The sequence below is a fragment of the Ctenopharyngodon idella genome, chromosome 4, assembly GCF_019924925.1.
Source record: "Ctenopharyngodon idella isolate HZGC_01 chromosome 4, HZGC01, whole genome shotgun sequence".
Lineage (NCBI taxonomy): Eukaryota > Metazoa > Chordata > Actinopteri > Cypriniformes > Xenocyprididae > Ctenopharyngodon > Ctenopharyngodon idella.
In genome coordinates, this window is record NC_067223.1 from 7,800,265 (window position 1) to 7,825,880 (window position 25,616).

Consider the following 25,616-nt stretch of genomic DNA (forward strand, 5'->3'; position numbering starts at 1 on the left):
TGTAATTATTTCAGACAAGTGTTTATAATATGACCTTTGTAAAATGGAAATAAGTTGAGGCGTGAATACAGATATTGAATTTGGTAATTAATGCGGAGCTCTTGGTGGAAGTCGCTGGAGGGACTGGAACTAATTCAATTACAGTCTGAACTGGAGCGCCGTTATAATTATTTCTTTCTGAAACACTCTAGCAAAAAAAAAAAAAAAAAATGCAGGAATGCGTCCCCCTCCCCCCCTCCCCCTCAATCTATTACTCAGTGTAACTTTACCATTTTTGAATTGCTCTACATAAACATACTGAGCTATGTGTGCGCCTATCATTACACATCAACTAGGTGAAATACATAAAATATTATTTTTCATGGCACAATCTTTTACTTTTATGCAGAATGAGAAGTCAAGACAAGAAATGGGGCACATTAACAGTAGAACTTGTAGAATTTTATTTCTATTCAAATGATTTGAAACAGAATCTACAAATGCAACACTTCAGGATTTCATCCCCAGATTATTAAATCTACTTAACAGTACTTCTGTTTAGAAAAAGAATATCTCTGTTTAGTTTTGCGCAATGAACATTGTTTAATAATAAGCAAAGATTTTCTTTGTTTGTTTACAGCCGTACATACACACCTACACTAAAAACCACCAGCAGATGCTTGCATGAGACAGTCCTGTACATTATATGTTCACCAGAAGCACTTCATTGGCTGAAAGTTGGAACCACCCATCACTTCCAGTTTTATACAAATGCTAAAGAGTGCAAAGAAATCAGTTATAGAAGTGAGAAATTTCCCAATATTATGATGAACGTTTCTGGGTGTATTACTATAAAAACAAAAAAAGAAAAATAAAAACGTAGCATTCTGTGTGGTCCTTGACAGTTCAAAAGCGTGATCAAGGTGCAAACTTGACAGTTACAAAAGAACTGGCATAGAAAAAGAAGCATACTTCAAAATACAATAAACAACCCGAAGTTCACAGTTTCTAGTATTTACAGAATTGTATATGGTTGTTTGTGATATAGGCAAACTGACACAGGATATTGAGGTAAATGAGGGTAGCCAGGCGGTGCGAAGGCAAGTCTCAGAGCTGAGGTTTGCACAAGAAAACGTCTTGGAATTCAAGGAAAATCTTGGTCACACTTTACATTACATTGCTCATGTGTGCTGAGCAGCATCAGAAATTAACGAATTGATTTTCAGTGGCATTTCTTACATTTATGATCGCTATTCTTTTTCCCTAATATAATTTATGTCCATTTTATTTCCAATAATTAATAATTTAATTGAAATGGTCTAAACACAAGTAAATCAGCATATTATGAAAACAAATATTACACTGTTCATAAGCTTGGGGTCAGTAAGATTCGCTTAGGTTTTTGAAAGAAGTCTCACCAATGTTGCATTTATTTGATCAAAAATACAGTACAAACAGTAATATTGTGAATTATTATTTCAAAGTTAAAAGAGATGTTTTCTATTTTAATATATATCTTAAATGTAATTTATTCCTGTGATGGCAAATCTGAATTTTTAGCAACCATTACTCCAGTTTTCAGTGTCAATGTTGAAGACAATTGTGCTACTTAATATTTTAAATGATCATTTTTTTCAGGATTCTTTGATGAATAGCAAAAAAGAACTGAATAAAAGTATTTATTTCTTTCAAAAAAATCTTAGTGACCCCAAACTTTTGAACAGCATTAGTGTATGTAACAGATAAAAAAATATTTCTGTAAAAAAATAATTTAGCACAACAGGGATGTCATTTTCCACCACGTTTTAAATTCTAGTACATTTTTGTCAATTTCTGGCATTTAGATTAATTTCTGACCTTGGTTCTGAGTAATATTAATTAATTACTATATCATTACTGTGCAGAGCGACTTGTGGAAACATATAAACTCTATGAACTATAGCAGTTCAGTTTATTAACATGTGTAACAGGGACCCTGTAAAATAAAGTGTTACCAAAATCTCTACTCCCAACATGTGCGGTTAAAACTATGTCTTAAGCAGAAAGAGCGGCCCATCGCAAGATAAAGTGAAGACTGGTTTTGTTCTCAAAGCAGTCGGTTTGTGCAAAAAGGCCTGTCGTTTAGCTATGCGGACGGGGAGTATGAATACAAAAGCTTTAGTGCGTTCAGCAGGCGATGCCAACTTCATTAAGGCTTGCAAAAAATACATCCATTACAAAGAATTCACCGATACCTCAGAGAAAAAAGTGAGCGATCTCTTTACCAGCGCCATTTAAATAAGTACAAAATCCACCGTTTGAACTGTAAATATTACCACGTTATTTCTAATGTGGAAAAATATACTGTGCGTAATATACAAGCAAAAAATATCAGCACTTTGGTGTGGGCTTCAGATTAGCTACCGGCTCATTGTAGCCACGGCTACTGTGCGTCTACCTTCTCCAAGCACCACGCTGAGAAAACAATGAGAAATGTTATGAATGTGTTATACAGTGGTTCACAGTGACAGGATGAGGGAGGAATCGTCTGCCAGAAACGAACAACGAAGCTTCTATTGGTCCCTGAATTACACATCTTATACCACAGCTGTGCCAGGAACAACCCTCGTAGGAACAGGCAGGCCCAAAGTTCGCCGTTTAGACACAATCAGTGACTATGAATACAGTAAACCCAACAATATCTTACAGTACACCGATTTCTCCCCTTAAAAGTTGTGTAAACAAGCAGGAATGACCTTTAGGATGATAGTTAGTTGCTAAAAACAGACCCAGTGGACCTCCTCTCTTGTCTTTTGATAATAATTGTTGTTGTCTGAGGTTCCCTGTCCTTGGAGGATGGGTATCTGGGGAGCTTTTCTTTATTTAAGATTCTCCCAGGCTCACTCTTCATATACATTGGCAAGTCAAGGCTCCAGAGTAAGCCAACTATATGTCAGTTGTTTGCTTCCTCAATTGGCAATATCATGAACTAGGGCACTGGGGTGACCCTCTCTCTCGACCGCCACATAAAAGCGAGGAGGAGGAGGACTTAGGTGCTTGGTTTTCTACTCTAAACCAACTTTGAGTTCAGAAATGATTTTGGGGCTTATCTAAAATGATGTGTTCAGACAAGTAAGTGCAGTGTTCAGTCTACAAACTGAAGAGGCCTCCAGCTAGTTCTTGTGTCCACCAGGGGGAGCCCTTCTCTAGAGTAGCGCAAGCCACAACCTGAGAGATTATTCTGGAAGGTGCAGTGAAGTAACCTCTGGTTTCATCTTGAAGTACTGGTTGAAACGGAGAACTGCATATCTGTGAAAGAAAATATGGTGAAAAAGAGTGAGAATACATTGTTTGAACCTCAATTATATGGACATTGTTGTTGAGAAGATAAAACTTACCCCAAAAAGTCAAAGTCAATGGTGGAGTACTGAGCCTGGATTAATGCCCACAGTCCCCAGAAGAAATGAGATGCCTGGGGACAACGAAAATCAAACACCATGAGGAAAAAACGAAGATAGATTTAACTTTTTATTTACTTTTTTCACAGAGAAAGAAATCAGGGTATTGTCAGGTAAATCTCAAAAAGAAATGTCATATTCTATTCCAAAGTCAAAAGGAAAAAATACATTATGTATGTATGTATGTATATATATATATATATATATATATATATATATATATATATATATATATATATATATATATATATTTTATATAAATAAATAAATAAATAAATAAGTGTTAAAAATAATTTCCGTTAATTGAAAAAAATGCTACAGTATTAAATGAAAAACTCGGAAAATTAGAAATGTTTCACTGGCAACTAACTTAAAAATGACAAACAAAAATAAATTAAAGTTAAAATATAAACTAATAAAAATAACACACATAACAAAATTACTAAAACTTGAACATTAAAAATAGTTAAATACTACAATAGTATATACATATAACAATATATAAAAACAGTATATATATAAACAAATATAGTTTTATATGTAATTATACATATATATATATATATATATATATATATATATATATAACTATATTTGTATATTTTTATTAAATCTTGACATAATTATTATTATATTTATTTTTATTGGAATCAGTGCAACTTAAATTGAGTAAAACAAATACTACCCTAATGTATTAATATTTTAAATTATATATATAATTTGTTCCCATTACAATAAAGAAAATTAGATTTTTATGCATTGAGAAGAGGAGGTGGGCACTGCTATAAAAATAATATCACAATGCACAAATCTTAATGTTCCCCCAAAAAGCAGGCTTCATTTAATAAACACAAAATTTTTTCTTAATGTTTTATTTTGATTTCAGGGTAAAATAGCACTAAGAAATATTCTTGACTGGCTTTGTCAGACTCTCCCTGACACTGGAGTTACTGTGACAGATTGTGTGTTGTATTGTTGCTTGGAAACATTTGACCCACGCCTTTCTAAGCAAAGACTGCTTCCTTTTAGTGGACCCATTAAAAAAGGAAAAAAGATAACTGCATGGAAGTTATTTGTGTTGATTCTGGATCACTGACAGCAAAGTAAAAGCTTATAAAATGTGGCATATATATATAAAAGCCCCTCTGATGAGACTGAATCACTCCTGCCATCATGTGAGTAAAGATCACGGGTTTGCTGGCCTATAATAAAGTCTCTATCCTCAGTGTTTTTCGCTCAACTGCACAGAATAAATGTTTGTCTCTGCCAGAGTCAAGGGTCCTGAACCCCCTCAGATGCTATCTCTGAGCATATTCAGACCATCTTTTATAAAACTCCATGTCTCCTGGCCTAGGCATGTGAAGATGGTGTGTAAACATCAAGGTGACGTACTAAAGCAGAGCTTCAATGGGCACCACACACTCATATCCATCTAAGATGACAAATCCTTGGAATATATAGAGATATTATTTGGCAATACTGGTTAAATGAATTCAATTACATCATTATACATTAATGTAGAAAAACAATACTGTTCAAAAGTTTAGGGTTGTCACAGTCTTTATTATAATCCACAAAACTCAGGAGAAGTATAAACAATCACGCAAACTGAAACGAGAAGTGACAAGGGACAACAAAACGGAGTTTTAATACAACACCAGCATAATGACTGACAGATGATAGTTTTACTTAACCATAGAAACAAATGAGGGGAAAATCAGTAACCAAGAAAACCAAAACTGAATGGAACAGAGAAACAGGAACTAAAGAAAACAGAATATAAAAGTCCATTACCGTACCGGTTTTTTTTTTTTTTTAAATTTTGTCTCCAAGGCTGTATTTATTTGATCAAAAATGCAGTAAAAACAGTAATAGTGTGAAATATTATTATAATTTAAAATAACTGTTTTCTGTTTGAATATATTTTAAAATGTCATTAATTTCTGTGATGGCAAAGCTGAATTTTCAGCATCATTACTCCAGTCTTCAGTCATTAGGTTTACATGGACAGCAGTAATCTAATTATTGACCTTATTCTGAATAAGACAATATTCTGATTAAGGTGTTTATATGAGTTGCTTTTAGAATATTCCTTTTATGTTCCCATTTTACATGTTATATAACATAGATCGATTAATGGCACACGTCCCCATGCCACAGCAGGGCTCGACAATAAGGACTGCCCAATGGCCCGGGGGCCAGTGTGAGCGACGCTCGGGACAGTTGACAAAACTGTCAGGCCAGTGCTGTAGGGTGTGCCTTATATATCGTCTATAATGTCGTAATTGTTGATTTAACGATCTGACATTATAGAGTATGTCCCTCACTTTACAAAAACCAAATAAAAACACACCCATTGAGTGCACGCATACACTACGTGATGTAGTCTAGTAGGTTAGACTAGTTTTATAAGGTCATTTTCTTTTCTTTTACTTTATTTTTTATTTTTATTGTTGGGCCAGTGAAAAATTTGGCAGGGCAAGTAAAAAATATGAACCACTGGCCCAATCGGGCCAGTAGAAAACATCCTTAGCGTTGAGCCCTGCACAGCGTCCGATGTTCCCTCCAGATTTTCAAGTATCAACATATAGTTCGTCTCTGTTATGGTACCATATTTTCGGTGTTTCATTTTAGAAAGCCAGCTGTTTTATTCAGATTTCCAAAAACCGTAATAGCTTAATCGGTTTATGGCAGGTTAGTTTGTTTACATGATGCCCATATTCTGATTAATATCGTAATATTCTAGGGCATCTTCTCTGAGCTTTCAAATAAGGCCTCAGAAAAAGGAATCCAAAATGAAGGCAACAAACACTCACATCCGTTCATTAAGCCTCACCTCACATTCCTCTGGCATTTGTTTTAGCATTTCTCAAGGTCCCTCTCAGGGACAGAGAGAGAAAACGGTGCTTCTCTCAGTTTTGTTCGCCAGTTTTCTTTGCAGAGAACCAGAGGATACATTTTTTCTTTGAAGGCTTTTTTCCCTCTTCTTCCCTTGACAGACTGGAAATTAAAAAAATGTCTGCCCTTCTTTTAACACATCTACTGATCACAAAAGACTGAACTGCGAGAGTAAACTGGATATTCAATTAGTTTTCCTCTCTGAAGTAAATATCATCATCAAGAAAGGACTAAAGAGCAGGTGTGCAACTCAATCGTCAAAGAATAACCTGAGCACACACACAAACACCCAGAGGTCCTCTCATTAGATGCTTGTGAATCTCGAAAAGGTGGGCAGGATGTCAAGGCTCCTTCCCTGACTACTTGCAATCACTATTCATACCTTTGTCTACTTTTCAAGCGTCACTCTAATACAGACGATCTACCTGCTAAATAGTTAAACTGCTCACGATGTTCCAGTTTACTTTGTAAAATGCTGCATGCCATTAAAGAAAGTAATTAAATTGAAAAAAACAAAAGCCTGATGTTTAGTTTGGCAGGGTGCAGATGGATCAAAATGCGTCACGATTCCAGACCGTGGCGGATAAATCCAGTTTCAACTCACCAAGGCGAAGCGGTTGACTTGCACGTACAGGACCTCCACTTCAGTATTAGAGACTTGTTTGCCCTGTGATTTGTACTCCTTGTAGGCCTCCAGATAGGCCCGGAGCCACTGCAACTGGAGCTCTCGACTAGGATACAGGGTGTAGTCCACCTCATTCAGACCTGTCAATCACAAAAAGCCCACACCCACCACCATTCACATTATATCTTTGAATCATAGTTAAGCAGGTTTTTTTCTCTTCTACAAAATGGCTTCATTTTTGGTCCTATCGCATTACCTGCAAATTCATTGAAGTGATTCCCAATGTCAAAGGCTTGGTAATTGTACCCAGCATATTCGTAGTCAATGAATTTGACATTTCCTGCAGGAGGGGAAACAAATGAGATTTTGTTTAGAAAATCACACGGGCATTGTCTTCTTAACCCTTGTTCTTTTTTACTGTAACAATCTATTGCCTGTATTAGCAAACCAACACTACATGGACATTTTCTGCTATTTAAATGACTCAAATCACATCTGGGAAAAGGAGTAAGGATTTGCATTCTGGTGCAAGACAAGAAAGAATAAACAAATGACAGAAAGTAAACAAGACATGGGGACAGATTTCATGCACTCATAACATGTATGTAGGGAAAAAAAATAGCATGCTAGATTTGGGTGATTCTTCAATTAGGGACAATTTGAAGAGTGAAACTTTTTCAGACAGTTTCATTTCATTTAAAATATTTTTCACATCCAGTAATCCGGATCAAATACTGATCAAGGCTATTGGAGGCTTTTGATTTTGTGTTTTGGACAAAAACCATGCATATAGTTTCTTAATTAAAATTCTTAAATACTGATCATTTTGGTAATGATGCCAAAAATTCTCTATTCTCTCTCAAATCACAATGCAACATTATACCAGTATAAACCATGCTACCCTGTCACATCTCATTACTATCATAACAATAAATGAACCTTAATTAATTTATTATGAGGATGAAATTTAAGAGTTCAGGTTTAGGGGTAATTGCAAAATTGATTCTGGCAAATTTAATATTTCAAAACTCTTAGCAAATAAAAAAACAAAACAACATTTAAAGCTTTTACAATAATAATATAACCAACTAATATATCCAACTTTTATAACTAAAATGACTTGTGTTATTAATAAAAAAGTGTATCAAATTGAAGAATCACCCATTTACATGAGTCTGCTTAGAGGAAAAGTGAAAAACTTGCAATCATTTTGTTTTCTTTTTAAAGGAAAATGTGTATTATCAGAATCATTATTATTCATTTTAGGATATTTTCACATGAAAACAAACAAAAAATCCTACTCAATTACAAATTATTAAGGAAGTGGGCAAAGTCATTGCAAGTTTTCAACCTTTTCCAGGAAATCTTGTGGCTGGTAAAAGAAAAAGTGCCTTGCGCAAACAGTCTTCTGTAAAACAGTGAAAGTAAAAAGAGTAAAATAAAGCAAAAAAATGGAAAAACCATTCAGGGTTAGAGAAAAGTTTACAGCTTTAGAAAATGCTAAACGAAAAAACGGGAGACGGCTGTACTGTAAGACCAGGGCTGGAAGGACAGAGGAGGTAAAGGAGAGAAAATGGGCAACGTCGCCATCTAGTGGCACATAGTCTGTATAGCAGTGGTCTAGCAAGCAATGACTTGATTGGTCATGTGATGTAAAGAGTGTTGAAATCAGAATACAAAGCCTTACTCCTCTCGGTCTACATATGTGTAATGTATTATTCGTTAAATCACTGCCTGGTCTGTTACATGTAACATTAGTGCACCTAATGTGTGTTTGACTTTATGTGGCCTTGCATTCCCAGTGCTCTAGAGCTTATGGTGTGTAGAAAAAAGTTTGATTGACATTGGACAGAAGTGTTGGTCTACAGAAAGAGACACGTGAGGTGGTTACCGGACCCGGTGGCGTCCTAGCGGGACACACTGAACACCTCCAGTCAGTGGCTATAGCCCTGTGCAGCAGATGAAGAGATTTGGGCAAACTCACATCTGTCACAGAACACACACAGCTTCACTGCAGAGAGGCCATTGGGCACCTCCCCCTTTAAGAACAAACACGGCTCATCTCATAAACGCACACCCCCACCACACAGCATCCCCATTGGTCGATTAGCCATCCAATGAGGCCCCAAGTTTTACTGGCTCTATGCAAATGCCATGATGGCTTCCTGTGCAGGTCGAGCCTGTGGGACTCTCAAACTTCAGTGTCAACAAAAGGCATGAAAAACAAAAACAAATACGGTCTCGGAAAGCAGGGCTATTGCGTAACGCTCCCGCTCTTGCTTTCTATAGGTCTCGGCGGGAAGGGGAGGGGGCTGAGAGTGCAGGGTTGTCAAAAAATTAAACATTTTACTGTGAAAACTTCCTCCCACCCCTCAGTCTGCGTGTTAAAAGCGAGTTGGAGGAAGTGGCTTGGCTTTTTTTCTGAAAAACAGAGCCTCCTTCCTCTCTCAAAATTCAAATACAAACAAGTGCCCAAGGTCGTAGTTGCCCCCAAGCCCTGTTCTTGAAGCAGATTTCCATGACCCAATCTCTAATCGCTTCTTGTGAATTATTTACTGCTCCAAGAACAGTTTTTAGGGGCAACTGATACCTTTAGGGCAACTGATACGTGCTGGTTATAATCGGTTTGACCGCCTCAAAAGAAAAAAAAAGGTGAGAGACAGGAACTATACGTTTTCACACCACTGCTGTGGCAGAGCAGCCATTTTCTCATGCTCATATTCTTCCATGTGGGTCATTCCTGTTATGCTGATTATTTTATTATCCCCATCGTATATGTCCTGATATATTGGGTAAAATATAAAGCCCATTTTATGGTCAGATTAGTATTTAGTATTTAATTAGTATTAAGTTACATTAATAATGTAATAAATAAAAAATAAATTAAATAAATTTTAATTAAGTATATAGTAATTATGTACACATTTTATTATTTACAGTTAATTATTTATAAATAGAATTTATCATATAATTAGTTTTAATATAGTTTTAACACCTGAGAACTTGACAAAAATGTCAACATCCACTGAAACCAAATTGAAATTATTACATGAAAATTAATGACATATATATTAAGAAAATTGTTTTTTCCTTGTCTAATTTACATGTTTCAGATAAACCTGGTTTTACTAAATGTAAAAACATGGTTAAAAGTCATCAAATCGCTTATTTTAGCTTTTATTTTCCTTCCTGTTTTTTTTCTTGCATTGTATAAATAAAGCTGAAGTGGCTAAGCCTGACCAGAACATATTTATGAAAGTCAGGTATAGTGTTTTATACTTCCTAATTTCATAATTATATTCACAGAAATTAAAATTCTGCATAACAGGAATGACCGGAGTCTCACTTTCACTCTCCATCCCGTGGCTCAGGTAGCGCAGACAGTCGCCAGCCTCTACATCATGAAGATAGTAAACAGCATCACAGCAACATTCCCCAGAGCAAACAAAAACACACTTTTTGCTTTTGATTTTCAAGAACAGAAAACACATTTTATGGAAACCAGTGGATTCTCCTGATCCCTTGATGAAATTGGATGAGAATGTAATATTACCATCCTTTAGGAAAGCTCATCCATTCTATATTTCAGAGGTGAAAACACTTAATTTAAGCCTACCTTAGGCAGGGGGGGTTGGGGAAACAAACGCTGTGGCTGAAGGAAGCTGGTGGGGTTTGTTGGACTCACCTTCCTTTTGGTTGTAGATGATGTTCTTACAGAGCAGATCGTTGTGACAAAGAACGACTGGGGAACCCAGTTTAGAAAGGCTCTGCTGAAGCCAGATCATCTCGTCTCTGAGACATGCGGAGCTGGGCACCTCACTGTTCAGCCTGGGAACAAATGACACAAACATGCATTCAGAAAACACAAACAAGCTTTTGTGCTCCAGTGTGATTCAATTAAGGCACATTGTACCCATACCTGCCTTACTCAGTCAGATAAAGATCTTAAAAACGTTCATTTCCGTTACTGATGCCAAACTACTTCAAAACATGAGTGCAAAAGTATTGTCTATAAATAGTAAAGTAACCAGAGAAACACTGTATGGGTATGTAATATGTTGTCACAGGTTGTTGCACAATAACTGATGGCGCCTCTAAGGCATAAATATAATCCGATTTTAATCCAACACTAAATTCAAGCCTACCTGAACTATTTCTATTGCTCAAACTTTACTTGGACAAACACCCTAGCAACCTACATAACAATGTGGTAAAAAAAAAAAAAAAAAAACACCCATGTCCCAGTTTTGCATGTACAAGCATTTCCTTCAGACAATGTACAAATTTGGTTGCATCTGCAAAATTTTATGGCTATTTACCAACATTAGAGAGGCACTGACTTTAAGTATATTTCAATCTAATCATAAAACATTATTTCAGAACAGCCTAATTGCCTTTTAATTTTTTTATTATTAAAAATTTCTCTTTTTTAAGCATGTTCATATTGTTTTATAATTAATTATTTTTTCGTCTTATGTAAAGCATCTTGAGAAGCTATCTCTAAAAGTAGTTATATTAAAAATATTATTATTATTATTATTAAGAGTATTTCTGCTAAATGAATCTGTGCCAGGATGAATCATGTCATTTAGCATTAGGAGGATTTTCAAACCACAATGTAAGCAAAGCATATTTAAAAAAAACAAACAAACAAAAAAAATCATGAAAACAAATGTCATACATCTAAAGAACCTGAGGTACTTTCGGTATGTCATAGTGAGTGAATTTGAGATCTGAATCTTCTTGGATTGACAACTTCAGTATCTCCAAGACATTATACCTAAGGGTGTTACTCTACATGTTCGGCTTTGCTAAACAACGTCAAAGCATACCATACACGCCTTTAAAAACATGGTGCAATCCTTAAGCTCACCTCTGGTCCATCTCAGGGTCCTCGAAGTGTGTAGGAACAAGAGAAAAGTACTTGCTCATTCTCAGCCAGAGGTCTGACTGGGGCACCCAGCCATTGTGGGCATGTATGGCATGATATTTTGCCAACTGCCTTGCAATGTTCCTGTAAACAAATAAAATTAGTTTATTTTCAGGCTTAAACTAAATTTTCATTTTTGAACCCTACAGTATGTAATACTTACAAACCGTTCAAAAGTTTGGGGTTGGTAAAAATTGTTCGCTTTTGAAAGAAGTCTCTAATGCTCACCCGCCATGGCTGCATTTATTAGATGAAAAATACAGTGAAAACAGTAATATTGTAAAAAAAAAAAATATATATTAATACAATTTAAAAAAAAACTTTTTTACTTTAATAGATTTTAAAATGTAATTTATTCCTCTGATGGCAAAGCTGAATTTTTACTAGCCAGTCTTCAGTGTCACATGATCCTTCAGAAATCATAGATTTGGTGCTTAAGAAATCTTTCTTATTATTATTAATGTTGAAAACAGTTGTGCTGCTTAAGAGAAATTTCAAAAGAACAGTTATCTGAAATAGAAATATTTTGTAACATTATAAATGTCTCTTTTGGTCAATTTAAAGGGTTAGTTCACCCAAAAATGAAAATTCTGTCATTAATTTCTCACCCTCATGTCGTACCAAACCCATAAGACCATCGTTCATCTTCAGAACACAAGATATTTTTGATGAAATCTGAGAGATTTCTGTCTCTCCATAGACAGCAATTTAATCACCACTTTCAAGGTCCAGAAAGGTACTGAAGACATTGTTAAAATAGTCCACGTGACTGCAGTGGTTCAACCTTAATTTTATGAAGCAACGAGAATACTTTTTGTGTGCAAAAACAAAACAAAAATAACGACTTTATATCTTTTCTTCTGTGTCATTCTCCTACGCTGTTTACGTTCAGCGCTTCCAAGTTCTACGTCAGAACGCCGACACGTTATTGGCCGGCTCCTGCGTCAGCATTACACGCATGCGTTGTGCTGCTCACAAGAACAGCGTCAGCCAATACTAACACTGTGTGTGATAAGATTCCAGCGACGAGCAATCTTGACTGTCCACACTAGACGCGACAATAAGAAGCGATAACATAAATCAAAAACCACAGACAATCAGAAGCGAGTGTGGGCGTGCTCTCTCGACAAGAGCACAGCAGACATAATGAAATGGGCAAGTACATAGTAAAATTCATAAATATTACACAATTTAAACATTGTTTAAAGTACACACGGAGTGACTGAACCAATCTTTGTCATAAAATCACGTCTGGTTAGGACACGGTGTAAGCCGGCGTTCTGACGTAGAACCTGGAATAAAACCTAAATAAAGTCGTTATTTTTGTTTTGTCTTTGCACACAAAAATATTCTCGTCGCTTCATAAAATTGCAGTCACGTGGACTATTTTAACAATGTCTTTAGTACCTTTCTGGACCTTAAAAGTGGTGGTTAAATTGCTGTCTATGGAGGAGTCAGAGAGCTCTCGGATTTCATCAAAAATATCTTCATTTGTGTTCCGAAGATGAACAAAGTTCTTACAGGTCTGAGACGACATGAGGGTGAGAAATTAATGACAGTATTTTCATTTTTGGGTGAACTAACCCTTTAATGCATCGTTGTTGAATAAAAGTTTTTTTTTTTTCCCTAACCCCAAACTTTTGAACTGTATAGTGCATTTAAAATAGTTTAACTGCCAACATTTTAACACGTCATCACCCTGCTAACACAGTAGCCTTGTTCTCTCTCAGCTGTCTGAGACCCGACACGTATTGGCGGGAGGCCTGGGTCAGTGTGTGAGAGAGAGAGTGCAGTGCGTCATTCATGTCTTAAGGGATTACTGGGTAAGGTTTGGGGTTCTGTGACAACTGTCTGGCTAGTTGGAGGTCAACGCCGGTGTCTCCATCTCCGTCACGCCATCCTGAATCAATTAGCTCAGTATTATGAGGGATGATCTGATGATCAGCCCACTTGAACATGCAGTTTCTAACCTGAAGACGGCGGGGCTGCGGATGTGCTCGGGCTCCAGGGCCACACCCTGCAGAAACTCATAGCACAAGCCGTTGTTGAAGGTGCAGTAGAGACGAGGAGCGCACCGGTGTGCCTGCAGGACACGGAAGCTCTTCACTTCGTTTTCACGGTCCACAAACAGTTCCGTCTTGTTCCCGTAGACCCGTACCAGGACTACTTCCTGCATGGACCCGCCGACATAACAGCCAATCAGCTTGTTTGTGATGCCATCAGTGAAAAACTGTAGAAAGAGGAAGAAAGATGAAGAGGTCATCATTTTTAACTCCTTTAGATGGTTTGAGGTTAACCTTTAGTGATGCTGCACATTAAAAGACTCTTTGTTGGGATCAGCATCACATGCCTCGTGTTCCTTTTCGGTTTTTCGCCACTTGATCAGCTGAAGAGAAACCTTATATTTCCATGTATACAAAAAGATGAATCATCAAACTCAACATAACCAAAACAACAAAATGATTTTTTTTTTTTTTTTTTTTTTTACTTTTAGTTTATTTAAGATCAAAACTAGCACAAAAGCAGGTACATTCAGTGTGACAGAGCTGAACAAATTTACATTGTCTACTAATGGAGCGTTTGGGACGCCAAGCATTCCAGACCACAATCATCTGTACTATATGGGATTGACTGGCAGTGGGCGGAACGTCAGGAATTTGATTTCTGCCAGGGTCAGAGCCTGGCATGTGCTGAGCACTCAATTTTGTTTCAAAGTTGATGAAAACAACCCAATACATATCTAGTTTCCCTCCCACATGCGAGCGACGTGACACACCCCTACCAACTCTGTTTATACAAGGAAACATAATTCGGCACCTCAGGCTAAACGGTGTTCAGTTTACAAGAATATTATTACAGACTGCTGACTTTTCATCCGGAATGGAGGCTTCAGACGTGCGGGTTTACACTGTAATGGGGAAGTGAGTTCATTTGTGGTTTATTTGTAACTTAAAGGGGCAGATCACTTCAAAATGAAAATAATGTCATCCTTTACTCACCTTCATGTCAATCAAAAAAACTGTATGACTGAAGGATTTATATTATATTTTGAAGAATATCTTTAGTGTTTTTCATACAGTGAAGATCAATGTTGTTTGGACGCTCTTCAAAATCCCTTGAGCACCAAAGTTTTGTGACAAAGTCATTGTATGACCAGTAAAGCACCAACTACATCATGGAAATTTCCACAATCCAAAATGCAGAGGACATTCAATCCAATGCCATTACTAAACACTTGAAAAACTTGATTCAAGGTGTCTCCCCTGGTGCATAGTTAAAGAAAGCATTCCTATCTCCACAGTCTTCAACAACACCAAGGCAACGGAAACCTAAACCATCACATTGAACATTGTTAACGTTGTGATCAATAGTCAGTACATGCAGGTTCCGTAATCAGTGGAACTGACTTAATAAGCTTCCAAGAAACTCCTTGAGAAGCTGCTTATCTGGAAAGACCAAAAACTTCTAGGAGAATGAGAAGTCATGTGAAATTTATTTGTTCTTGGTAAACTCCTTCACTGTACTCTTGAGTCCGCCCATCTCAGGTTAATCAATGATTATCACACACCTAATAGTGATACAGTAACTTTACTGGATACCAAACAAATGCCTTTACTTTGACTATCCTACATAAATATTGACTTCGACCCATTTTAGAAATGAGGAATGCTGTATGACCATAATACACTGCTGTGGGAAGAAAATTGTAAAATATCTTCCTCATACTTCATACACATATCCTGTCAAACTGTAAGAACAGTAAATGGCATTAAACAGGGTTTTTCAAAACCACCTTTCATGAACATTACCTAGCATTACTACATTATATAATTTTTAACAAATCATTAACGAATGGTCATTCAAAACAAAATTTTTTTAAATGTCGGTAACACTTTATTTTAGTGTCCTTGTTACATGTAGTTACTATAGTATTTACTATAAATTGTGCATAATTACATGCAACTAACCCTAAACCACACCCAAATCCTAACCCTATCCCGATACATGTAGTTAATTATTATTACTCAATACTTAAATGTTTAATTACACTTTAAAATAAAGCGTAACCAAAATGTCTTATGTATCATTTCCAGTGCATTCAGGCCTCATCAATTGGTTCTAGTACCTAATAAGTAATAACAAAGCTATTTAGCAAATATAGCAAATATTTATATTTAAAAAAATGACTTTTTATCTCACAATTCTGACTTTTTTTCTCACAATTGTGAGACATAAACAATTGCGAAGTTTAATGTCTGAATTGCGTAATATAACCTCGCAATTTTGAGATATAGTCGCAAGTCAGAATTGCGAGTTATAAATAATAAAAATAAACTCACAATTCTGAGTTTTTTTTCTTGCAATTGCGAGTTTATATCTGGTAATGTTGACTTTTTTTCTTGCAATTGCAAGTTTATATCCCACAATTCTGACTTTTTTCTCACAATTGTACTTTATATCCCTCAATTCTGACTTTTTTCTCACAATTGTGAGACACAAACAATTGCGAAGTATAATGTCTGATTTGCGAAATATAAACTCGCAATTCTGAGATTTGGTCGCAAGTCAGAATTGCGAGATATAAATAAAAAATAATAGTTTTTTCTTGCAATTGCGAGTTTATATCTCGTAATTTTGACTTTTTTTCTTGCAATTGTGAGTTTATATCCCGCAATTCTGCCATAATTGCGAGATATAAACTCGAAATATATGTCAGAATTGTGAGCTGAATTTTTTTTTCTCAGAATTGCGAGTTTATATATCACAATTCTGAGAAAAAAATCAACTAGTCAGAATTGCGAGAAATTTGCGAGAATGCAATTCTGACTTTGTAACTCCCAAATGCATTTTTATCTCACAATTCTGTGAAAAGAATTGACAGGTCAAAATTCGTAATTTTATTTTTTTTATTTTGTGGCAGAAACCGACTTCCAGAGGAATAAGTAAACTAGTATGTAATGAATAAGTATTAGTGGCTAACTAAAAAAATATACTAATCACTATTGAAATACTTAATACAGTAATTTATTAAGTAGTAATAACATAAAAATAGATACTAAGTAGTTTAAAGGAATAAATAAGTTAGTTAAAAGTAACAAATAAAAAATTCAATGCACAAATTCCAAGAATCCACCACCCACCATCTTCCCTTTGAAATTTTGCTTGATCTTTATCACTGTTGCTGTCATTTTAACTGCAATTGTAATGGTGCAATAAACACTTTGTACCATGCATGCAAGAGCTATATTGTTTAATGAATGAGTGTTTCAACATTAACGCTTTGACAGCTCGCATTGGCTCCTGTGCCTCTGCTTAGCGCCATGGTGCCAACTGGGTCTATATCTGGTGACGCAGCTCCGGATTTCAAGGCGCAACACGCTTAACTTCGCTTTTTTGCATTATATAAGACGTTAAACGTGCTGCTGTCAGCACATGCCGACTTTCTGCTTTAGTTAGGGTCGGCGTGCGACCACTCGAATTGTAAGCGATGACAAAAGACAAGAGAATTACCTTCATTTTGACCTCAGAAGGTTTCCAGTGAGGTCTGAGCGTCTTGACGAGTTTCAGCGCTCCGGCTCTGTAATCGTGCTCATCTACAGTCACGTCTAATTTAGGAACCTCCGGCGCGCTATCTGGGACATGGATGTAATTGGCCATTGCTGTAAATGTTCGCTGTTGCTGCTCTGAGACGAGGAAGATTCAATGAATGCGATCAAGTAAAGCAGGGTGCGGATTTAAGCTCAGGTTCTGCACGGATACGCCTCCAGTGGAGCTGTTCGATTCGCGAGTCAATCGTTCTTTTCAGTCGGTTCTTTATCACAATTCAACTGAACCGATTCCCAAATGTGAGAATTGTTCAAAACATGTAAACTTTTTTGTTTTTGTATGGAACACAGAAGGAAATGTTCTCAAAAAGATCCAATTAATAAATGAACGGTGATTCTCTTATCGCTATAATTCTGGTTAAATATACAAATATTCTATATATTTAAAATGATGCATACAGTGTTTTTGAATCAAATATTAGTTTATTTGTTAATGTTGTTCGAGTTTTGTATACAGTGTTGCTGAAAAATATTTTATGATGTTATAATATTATGTTGTTGCAATAAATTTGGTGTGATTTTTCCATAAAACGAGAGACAAACAAAAGAAACAATTAGATACAAGTTTGAAACAACAGGTGAGTAAATAACAGAATTTTCACTGTTGGATTTTCATCATTTTTAATCACTAAATGTGACGTGGAATCATAAACAACAACCAACTACACACCGAAAATATAAACACGAAACTTGAGCGACGGTTGAAACAATTCAGTGAATTAGCGTTTGAACCGGTTCACTGAAGTGAACTATGCGAACGAACCGATTCGCAAAAATGACTCGGACTTCTCCGAGTATCAGATGATCTCCCACCCCTGTGTGTTAGGAGACTGTCGCGGTGCATGCTGGTACTATATGACTCACACTGCTTTGCATCTGAAGCTTTCAGCATTTCTATGCCACTAAGATAATACTCAGGTAGTGAGGCGTCCGTGTTTGCTTTTCTGTTTTCCTGTCATGAAAAGGTGTGCTTACTGTAGATGTTCATCTTAAATGGCCTTTAAGAAGATTTTTAGAGAGATAAGATTGTGTAAGATATGTAGCAACCTGTGATTAAAGGCAATCACAAGCATTTACAGTGATTTTAAAAATTTTAGATTGATGTAACTTTTAAATAAACTTAATAAATATGTGTTTAATGTCTTTGTCAATGTATTATAGTTAAACAATAGGCTAAATATATCCATCCATCCATCTAACTAGCATATCATTCCAGAAATTTCTCCGGGGGCTATTAAACAGCCTACGCGCATCCCGTGACACTAGGATTATCATGACATCACAATGTGTAAATTTATCTCTGGAGGAGTTTATCTAACATCAGAACTTAAAAACAGTGAAGCTCGGGCGCACTGTTTCCATTAGGATGTCTTTATGTAAAGCATTTCTCGCCGCAACCTGTCCAGGTGTAAGATATGACCACTGTATTTAAAAAAACAGTAGCGCATTTCTAATTTGATCCTGCATAGATGTACTTACCTACAGGAGGCGCTTAGTTCGTGGCTTAAACAGTTTGCTTGATTGATTTTAGCTTTAAATGTGTTTCATAATATCATAATTTAATAATATTGATAAACTACGATCTCATAACGACAACTTTCTCGTTATTTGGAGTTCGTATCTCATAATACTGAAAAACATTTTCATGTTAACGGTTATAGCCTTTCTTACCCCGAAATCTTTTATATTACACCATAAACTTATAACATATTACATTGCGTGTTAGAAAACACGTAATAAACGTTCTTCGGTGGAAAGAAAGTACTGTATTTAGGCTACTTTGTATAGTGTACAAGAGCTTCTCGAAGCGACGCTATGGCGCGTCACGTGACACCATTCGGACCAATACTGTGGCGTCGCGTGCCGGAAATGATGTCCGGTTTTCACACTAGTACTTCCATTATGTTCCTGTAGCGTTAGCGAGGGCTCGAGTTTAGCTTACACACATTCACACACACACACACACCTCGTGTAGCTGGTGGCACAGCACTGTAGCTGGGAGTGCAGCTCTGAGCTCCACAATCCTCCCCGACACGTAATCTGGCCACAAAGTACTGGAGTGTGTCGTTGTTTTGTTGTCTTTGCAAGGTAATGATTGATTTCCTGGCTAGCCAAGCTTGAGTTAGCCAGCACATCTGTTCTGTTCTGTTCTGTTCACTACCTCGTTTTTAAGTCTTTTCTTGATTTTTAATAAATATGTAGCTTGGGTCTTGTCATTTTTTTTTTAGGTGCCCACTGCCCAGTAAATATGGCTATGAGACAGACTCCTCTCACCTGCTCTGGCCACACCAGACCTGTTGTGGATCTGGCGTTCAGTGGAATAACTCCTTATGGATATTTCCTTATTAGTGCTTGTAAAGGTAGGTGTTTTCTTGAATCTTAATATCAACCCTTGACAGTAATCCTGTTCTCTTTCCTGGGCAGTGAGCGTGAAGAGTAACCATTTAGGTTAAATGTCTGTCATATAGGTATGAAAGTTTGTTTTGGCATTTCAAAATTGCAGATGGCAAACCTATGTTGCGCCAGGGAGACACAGGGGACTGGATTGGGACGTTCTTGGGTCACAAAGGTGCTGTCTGGGGTGCCACCTTAAATAAAGAAGCTACAAAAGCAGCTACGGCCGCCGCAGATTTTACAGCGTAAGTACAAACAGTAACAAAACGTGATATGGGTGAAATAATATTGGTGAAATATTATTTTACCTTTTGTATTTATTTATTTGAATCTGACAGAAAGGTATGGGACGCTGTCACTGGAGATGAGGTCCTCACCCTGGCGCACAAGCACATTGTGAAATCCGTGAACTTCACACAGGTAAGACTGATGATGCTCAGAGACAGATGTTCACAACAGCTCCAAATCAGCATATTAGAATGAAGGATCATGTGACTCTGAAGACTGAAGTAATGACTGCTGAAAATTCAGCTTTACTATCACAGGAATAAATTACATTTTAAAGTATATTCAAATAGTAAAGTTATTTTAAATTGTAGTAATATATTAAAAATAGGAAACCATTATTTTAATTTGTAATCATTTTTCACAATATTACTGGTTTTACTGTAATTTTGATCAAATATATGCATAAGAGACTTAAAAACATTTTAAAAACAACTACTGACCCCAAGCTTTGAACATTAGTGTATGTAAACTATAAAATAAAAAATATTAAGTGAAATACCTTATTTTTAACTATGTTTTACTTATTTTACTTCTTGCATTCAATGTTTTAAATTTACTAGGATAAAATAGTGGTTCCTCTGAAAATGGTACTCTTTTAAGCCATTTCAAATACAAAAATGCTGAAATATAAGGCTGAACAACATTGAGATCTGTTTTCTGAGCTCTATAAACCAGACTACGCATGCAACTACCAGATGTTTACAACATTAATGATTTCATTTCAGTGATATCACTTCATTTCATGTCTCCAAACACTCTCTGTTAATTGTGCCGAATCTTTTTGCTAAATGAAGAGTTTTTACCAGTGTATGTTGAATCAACAGGACAGTAACTTTCTCCTGACTGGAGGGAATGATAAAGTACTGCGCATCTATGACCTCAACAAACCTGAAGCAGGTATGTAGAGTGACTTTTTCTTTTTCTTTGTTTTGATATAAAATCAATTTCCAAAACCCAATTCCTTTCATAAATGCTAATAGATGAAATGAGCTATATGGCATTTGTAATGCAGAACCCCAGGAGATTGCAGGCCACACCTCTGCCATAAAGAAAGCTCTGTGGTGTAACAATGACCAACAGATTCTCTCGGCTGCCGATGACAAAACTATCAGGTGAGAGTCCATAATGGTAATGGACAAAGTCTTTGAACTGTAAAGTATGTACATTGCATATATAGAACACAATTGTTTTGTATATGTGTGTGTGTGTGTGTGTGTGTATATATGCTATGTATGTGTCTGGTTCTGAGTTTGTGTTATCTTTCATGTGTAGACTTTGGGACAAGAACACAAAGGAGGCATTGAAGACACTGTCATTTGAGGCCTCTGTCAGCAGTATGGAGTACATTCCTGATGGGGAGATTCTCGTCATCACGTATGGGAGAACCATCGCTTTCTACAATGCCCACAGGTAGATGGCTACAATCTGTCCTATTATGCAAATATTACCTTGAGGACTGAGTTGGACAAAAAAACATGTCCGGAGAATAGATAATGTATTTTATTTGTATGTTTTTGTAAAGCGCTCTGAGATGCAATTATTAAAGGCGCTATATAAAGTTTATAATTATTATATTATTAGATAATGTCAGCCTGTTGTTGTCTTTTACCTTCAGTTTGGATCTGATTAAGACAGTGGACGCCCCTGCTTCTATTCACTCTGCCTCACTGCATCCTGAAAAAGACTTCTTTGTGGCTGGAGGAGATGACTTCAAGCTTTATAAATATGACTACACCACCAAAGAGGAAATGGGTAGGAATGTCATTGATAAAAACATAAAGGAGCTTGTTTTATTCTGTTGAATCTTTTGAAAAGGTTTTTAATCAAGTAAATCCAAATTTAGTTTTAAGGGGTTTTTTTGAAAAAAAAAAAAAAAAAAAAAAAACATCTTTAGTTTTATTTTTTAATAACTAAACCTGTCTCGTGCCATTAATATAGCCATAGAAGCTGGCATGGCAAGAAAGAAAGAAAAAACATAAAGCTTATAGCTATAGTTTAGCTCATGAATATATACATATTTGTTCGTGCTTGACAATAAAATGTATTTGTCTCTCTTTCAGAGTCATATAAGGGTCACTTCGGGCCCGTACACTGTGTGCGGTTTAGCCCTGATGGAGAGCTGTATGCCAGTGGTTCAGAGGACGGCACTCTGCGTCTGTGGCAGACGGCTGTAGGGAAAACATACGGCCTGTGGAAATGTGTCCTGCCTGGTGAGTTTACATAGATAATGACTAGATTTACCTAATGTGGTAATACAGTCAAGTAAGCTAGCATGTAAGGCTGCACAATCTATCGAAATAAAACTGAAAATGCAACAATGAAATCGCAAAGGCTGCAATTTTAATTGAATATATATGCTGTATGTTTCAGAGTGAAGCACAGTACTGTATTCTTTTACATGCGAGCAGCTCATGATCCAGTGTTTCTGAGCAGCTCGGTTTGCAGTAAATGCTATTCTGAGATTGGGTTGCTTATAATGTGCTGCTTTCCAAACTTGAAATGATGACATGAGAATCTCTTAAAACCCGGCTGTTGTCAACAAAATAGAAGTTTTAAGGTAGGGGTGTGACAATTAATTCCTGGAGGACCACAGCCCTGCAGAGTTTAGTTTCAATTCTAATTAAATGCAGATCCAGCTAATCAAGTCCTTCAGGCTTATTTGAAAACTGCAGGGTTGAAACTAAACTCTGCAGGGCTGTGGCCCTCCAGGAAGAAACATCTGCAGCCGTTTTAAGTGTGCTCTGTGGTTTTTGCCCAAAAAAAATCTTGATGTTTTAACATTGATTATGAATTGGGACAGCCTTAAATATTGTTGTAATTTTACAGTTGTTTTGGGCCAAATTGTGCAACCCTACTAACAAGCAGAGCAAACTTTGAGCTTTTTATTTATTATTGCATTTATCTGAAAAATCGAAATTAGATTTCCACCAAAACGTGCTCATTAGAATGTATGTGCACGCATGATTCAAAAAAGTGTCTTAAAGACTTAAAGTATACATACATTGTCAGTTTAATACACTTCTGTTAAAGGCACAGTATGTAAAGATTTTAGTACTAAAATATCCAAAAAACACTAGAACAGTGTTAAATATTTTGTTGACTTGTGTACTTAAATTATCCCAAATGTTTCCAAGAATGTTTTAATCCAGAGAAATAAGCAATTTTAACCAGGACATGGACCATGTCCATGCGTCGCCTATTAATGAAGTCATACCTGTGTTACCCTCGATTTTGTAGAAACCATGAAAACACCAAAGACGCTTTAATATATTATGTTTTATTAGACAGGTGAGCAACTGTTTGGATACCATCATCGACAGAAAACTAATCGTTATATAGCTCAACACGTTTAGTCTTTTTGTTTGAATCTCGTTTTCTTTATTTTCTGTGAGTACTGTGTTTTCACCATGCCTCAGAGAAAAAAACTATTTTGTTAAGTGGCTAATGTAGCATAATCAGATACAGCCTTATTTTTAGTAACAGTAATACAGCATTTTCTCCATCATACAATGTTTTAAAATTAATTGCATGCCATTTAGCAACACAAGCCATCCAGCATTTATTAATATGATATTCTAAAATCGATCTAGCTTACTGCAGTGTGCAACAAGTGTGTCCCAGCAGCCACCGAGCGAACGCACAGAGTAATGTTATAACATCATTTTCAACACACTCAAATGTATCTAATATGATAAAACAGCGTTACTTCATACTACAGTAATGTTAATAATCTCAGCCATTAACATGATTTCTGCCCGAGTCCTGTCCCGATTCTTTTCCACCGGCTGTAGATGTGAAGACAACACCTCCCGTGATTCCGCGCTCAATCGTGGTGTCAAGCTACGACTTTGTTTTTTAATAGGTGACCTCTAGCGGCGAAACTTTACATATTGTTACATATCATCCAGAATAAAAGCTTGCGATATAGGAAAATGTATCAATGCGATTATAAGCACAAAATCCAGCAACTACGGGCAGATTTTGAAACGCTTATGACAGATGTTGCTGGCTTCACCTCGATTAGTGACACCTGACACGTGGTGTGTTTTGCCTCTCATTTGCTTGAAGAAATGCTATATTAGCTCCACAGTCATTGCTACAATATCTTGCACGATCCTGCCTGAATGAGAACGAATCAAAATTGCCTTATGCTAATCACGGCTTGAGTGTCATTGAAAAATTATTTCATACTAAATAACTTTATCAGTGATTTGTCAGGAATATATGTAAGCTTGTTTCCGGCATGGAATAAAAAATATATATCTTGCAATTGTGAGGAAAAACATCAGAATTACAAGTTTATTTATCAGAATTGTGAGATATAAACTCATAATTGCAAGGTAAAAAAGTCGTAATTGTGAGATAAGTGGCAGTTACCTTTATTTTTAATCCCTGGCAGAAACAAGCTTCCATAGGACTAGGCTTCATATGTGGCCTTGTGTATCAGATTATATATCCTACACTAAAACCTGTCTATCCCTTTCAGAGGAGCTGTCGTCAGAGAACTCGGAAGCGCTGTACTGCCCGCCAGCAGAGATCAAGGCCTGAGTTGGGAGAGAGAGGGAGACAACAAGGCAAAAGAGGAGAGGTCACGGGAGTGGGAGAGGTCAGGGGACGGGACAGGTCAAGGAAACCACACCCCAGCAGAGTGCTGTGCCACCACCCTTCTTCACTTGAGACGGACCGCACTGCCGAGCATGACTTGAGTGTGGAGATGAAACAACACACACATTCACATTGTGGAAATGAGCATCAGGAGACGGCGGTAGAGCTGAGAGCGCTAGTGCAAATGCTAACCCTCCAGCTGCCTGCTCTTTCTTTGATACCCATGATACACCAGTCAGCTCCTTCATAAGTGGTCGGTTTCTGCAGCACTGTGATCACTTTGGTTAAGATTTTGTTTTTTTTATTTTTGTTTTGGTGTTACAACGTGCTTTCAATACATTTTGTTTGTTATTGCAAGAGCTCAATGTTCAGTTTGATGACATCTCTCAGCAGTAGTGCTCCTGAGGAACGTGTTATTCAAATGTTTATCAATAGTAGTGTGAACTTGTAAATGTTTTCCATGAGAGTCTGGAAAATATGTAAACATGCTTAAAAGTGACTTAAGTTCTTTAATAAATTTGTCTTTGGTTGCAACATAAGTTGCATCATTTGGCCAATAAAATGTTGACATACCTTATATCATCTTTGTGTGTGTGTGTTTAAATCAGATCATATAGTAGCCTTCATTTAAAAGCTTTTCTGTGATGTTATGTTGCCCATCAGTCCACCAGTAGGTGGACCCTTTCTAGTTTAATTTCTAGTCCAGTCTTAAATTTATTGTTCTTTCTCCTAGTGTGCAATATTTATTTTACATGCACATTATTTTTAGTAAATGAATCTCCGATAAACGAGTGGTTCATCCCGTCTGTTTATTGCCAGTGATTTTAAATAGTCTATCTGCCAATCAGAGCGCT

General features: G+C 36.5%; 2 protein-coding genes across 3 annotated transcripts; one reads left to right on the top strand and one right to left on the bottom strand.

Annotated features, from left to right (window-relative positions):
• Positions 1 to 419: 419 nt before the first annotated feature.
• etnk1 (ethanolamine kinase 1) lies at positions 420 to 17,645 on the bottom strand. Of its 2 annotated transcripts, XM_051892397.1 has the most exons (8): positions 17,381 to 17,645; positions 13,840 to 14,099; positions 11,813 to 11,953; positions 10,625 to 10,767; positions 7,196 to 7,279; positions 6,919 to 7,079; positions 3,357 to 3,430; positions 420 to 3,267 (listed from the first exon to the last, which is right to left on the bottom strand). In XM_051892397.1, the coding sequence occupies exons 1-8, from the start codon at positions 17,525 to 17,527 to the stop codon at positions 3,195 to 3,197; spliced, it is 1,083 nt and encodes a 360-aa protein (XP_051748357.1). In that variant the 5' UTR covers positions 17,528 to 17,645; the 3' UTR covers positions 420 to 3,194. The 2 variants fall into 2 exon arrangements, with proteins under 2 accessions (XP_051748357.1, XP_051748358.1); XM_051892398.1 differs by lacking the exons at positions 420 to 3,267; positions 3,357 to 3,430 and adding an exon at positions 8,831 to 8,925.
• A 1,687-nt stretch (positions 17,646 to 19,332) lies between these two features.
• strap (serine/threonine kinase receptor associated protein) lies at positions 19,333 to 25,339 on the top strand. The gene is made up of 10 exons (XM_051892399.1): positions 19,333 to 19,563; positions 19,704 to 19,835; positions 19,979 to 20,114; positions 20,208 to 20,289; positions 20,982 to 21,054; positions 21,170 to 21,269; positions 21,430 to 21,567; positions 21,773 to 21,909; positions 22,218 to 22,367; positions 24,644 to 25,339. Exons 2-10 carry the CDS (start codon positions 19,724 to 19,726, stop codon positions 24,703 to 24,705), a joined length of 990 nt encoding a protein of 329 aa, XP_051748359.1. The 5' UTR covers positions 19,333 to 19,563; positions 19,704 to 19,723; the 3' UTR covers positions 24,706 to 25,339.
• The last annotated feature ends 277 nt before the right edge of the window (positions 25,340 to 25,616 follow it).

What these genes read in the sequence shown, in the direction of transcription:
- strap (XM_051892399.1), top strand. Translation starts at nt 19,724, where the DNA reads ATGGCTATGAGACAGACTCCTCTCACCTGCTCTGGCCACACCAGACCT. An exon ending in GCCGCCGCAGATTTTACAGC is followed by an intron (nt 20,115 to 20,207) that starts GTAAGTACAAAC and finishes TGAATCTGACAG; the next exon opens with AAAGGTATGGGACGCTGTCA. An exon ending in GCCGATGACAAAACTATCAG is followed by an intron (nt 21,270 to 21,429) that starts GTGAGAGTCCAT and finishes TTTCATGTGTAG; the next exon opens with ACTTTGGGACAAGAACACAA.
- etnk1 (XM_051892397.1), bottom strand. Translation starts at nt 17,527, where the DNA reads ATGGCCAATTACATCCATGTCCCAGATAGCGCGCCGGAGGTTCCTAAA. An exon ending in CTTCTGAGGTCAAAATGAAG is followed by an intron (nt 14,100 to 17,380) that starts GTAATTCTCTTG and finishes CTCTTTCTACAG; the next exon opens with TTTTTCACTGATGGCATCAC. An exon ending in AAGTCAACCGCTTCGCCTTG is followed by an intron (nt 3,431 to 6,918) that starts GTGAGTTGAAAC and finishes CGTTGTCCCCAG; the next exon opens with GCATCTCATTTCTTCTGGGG.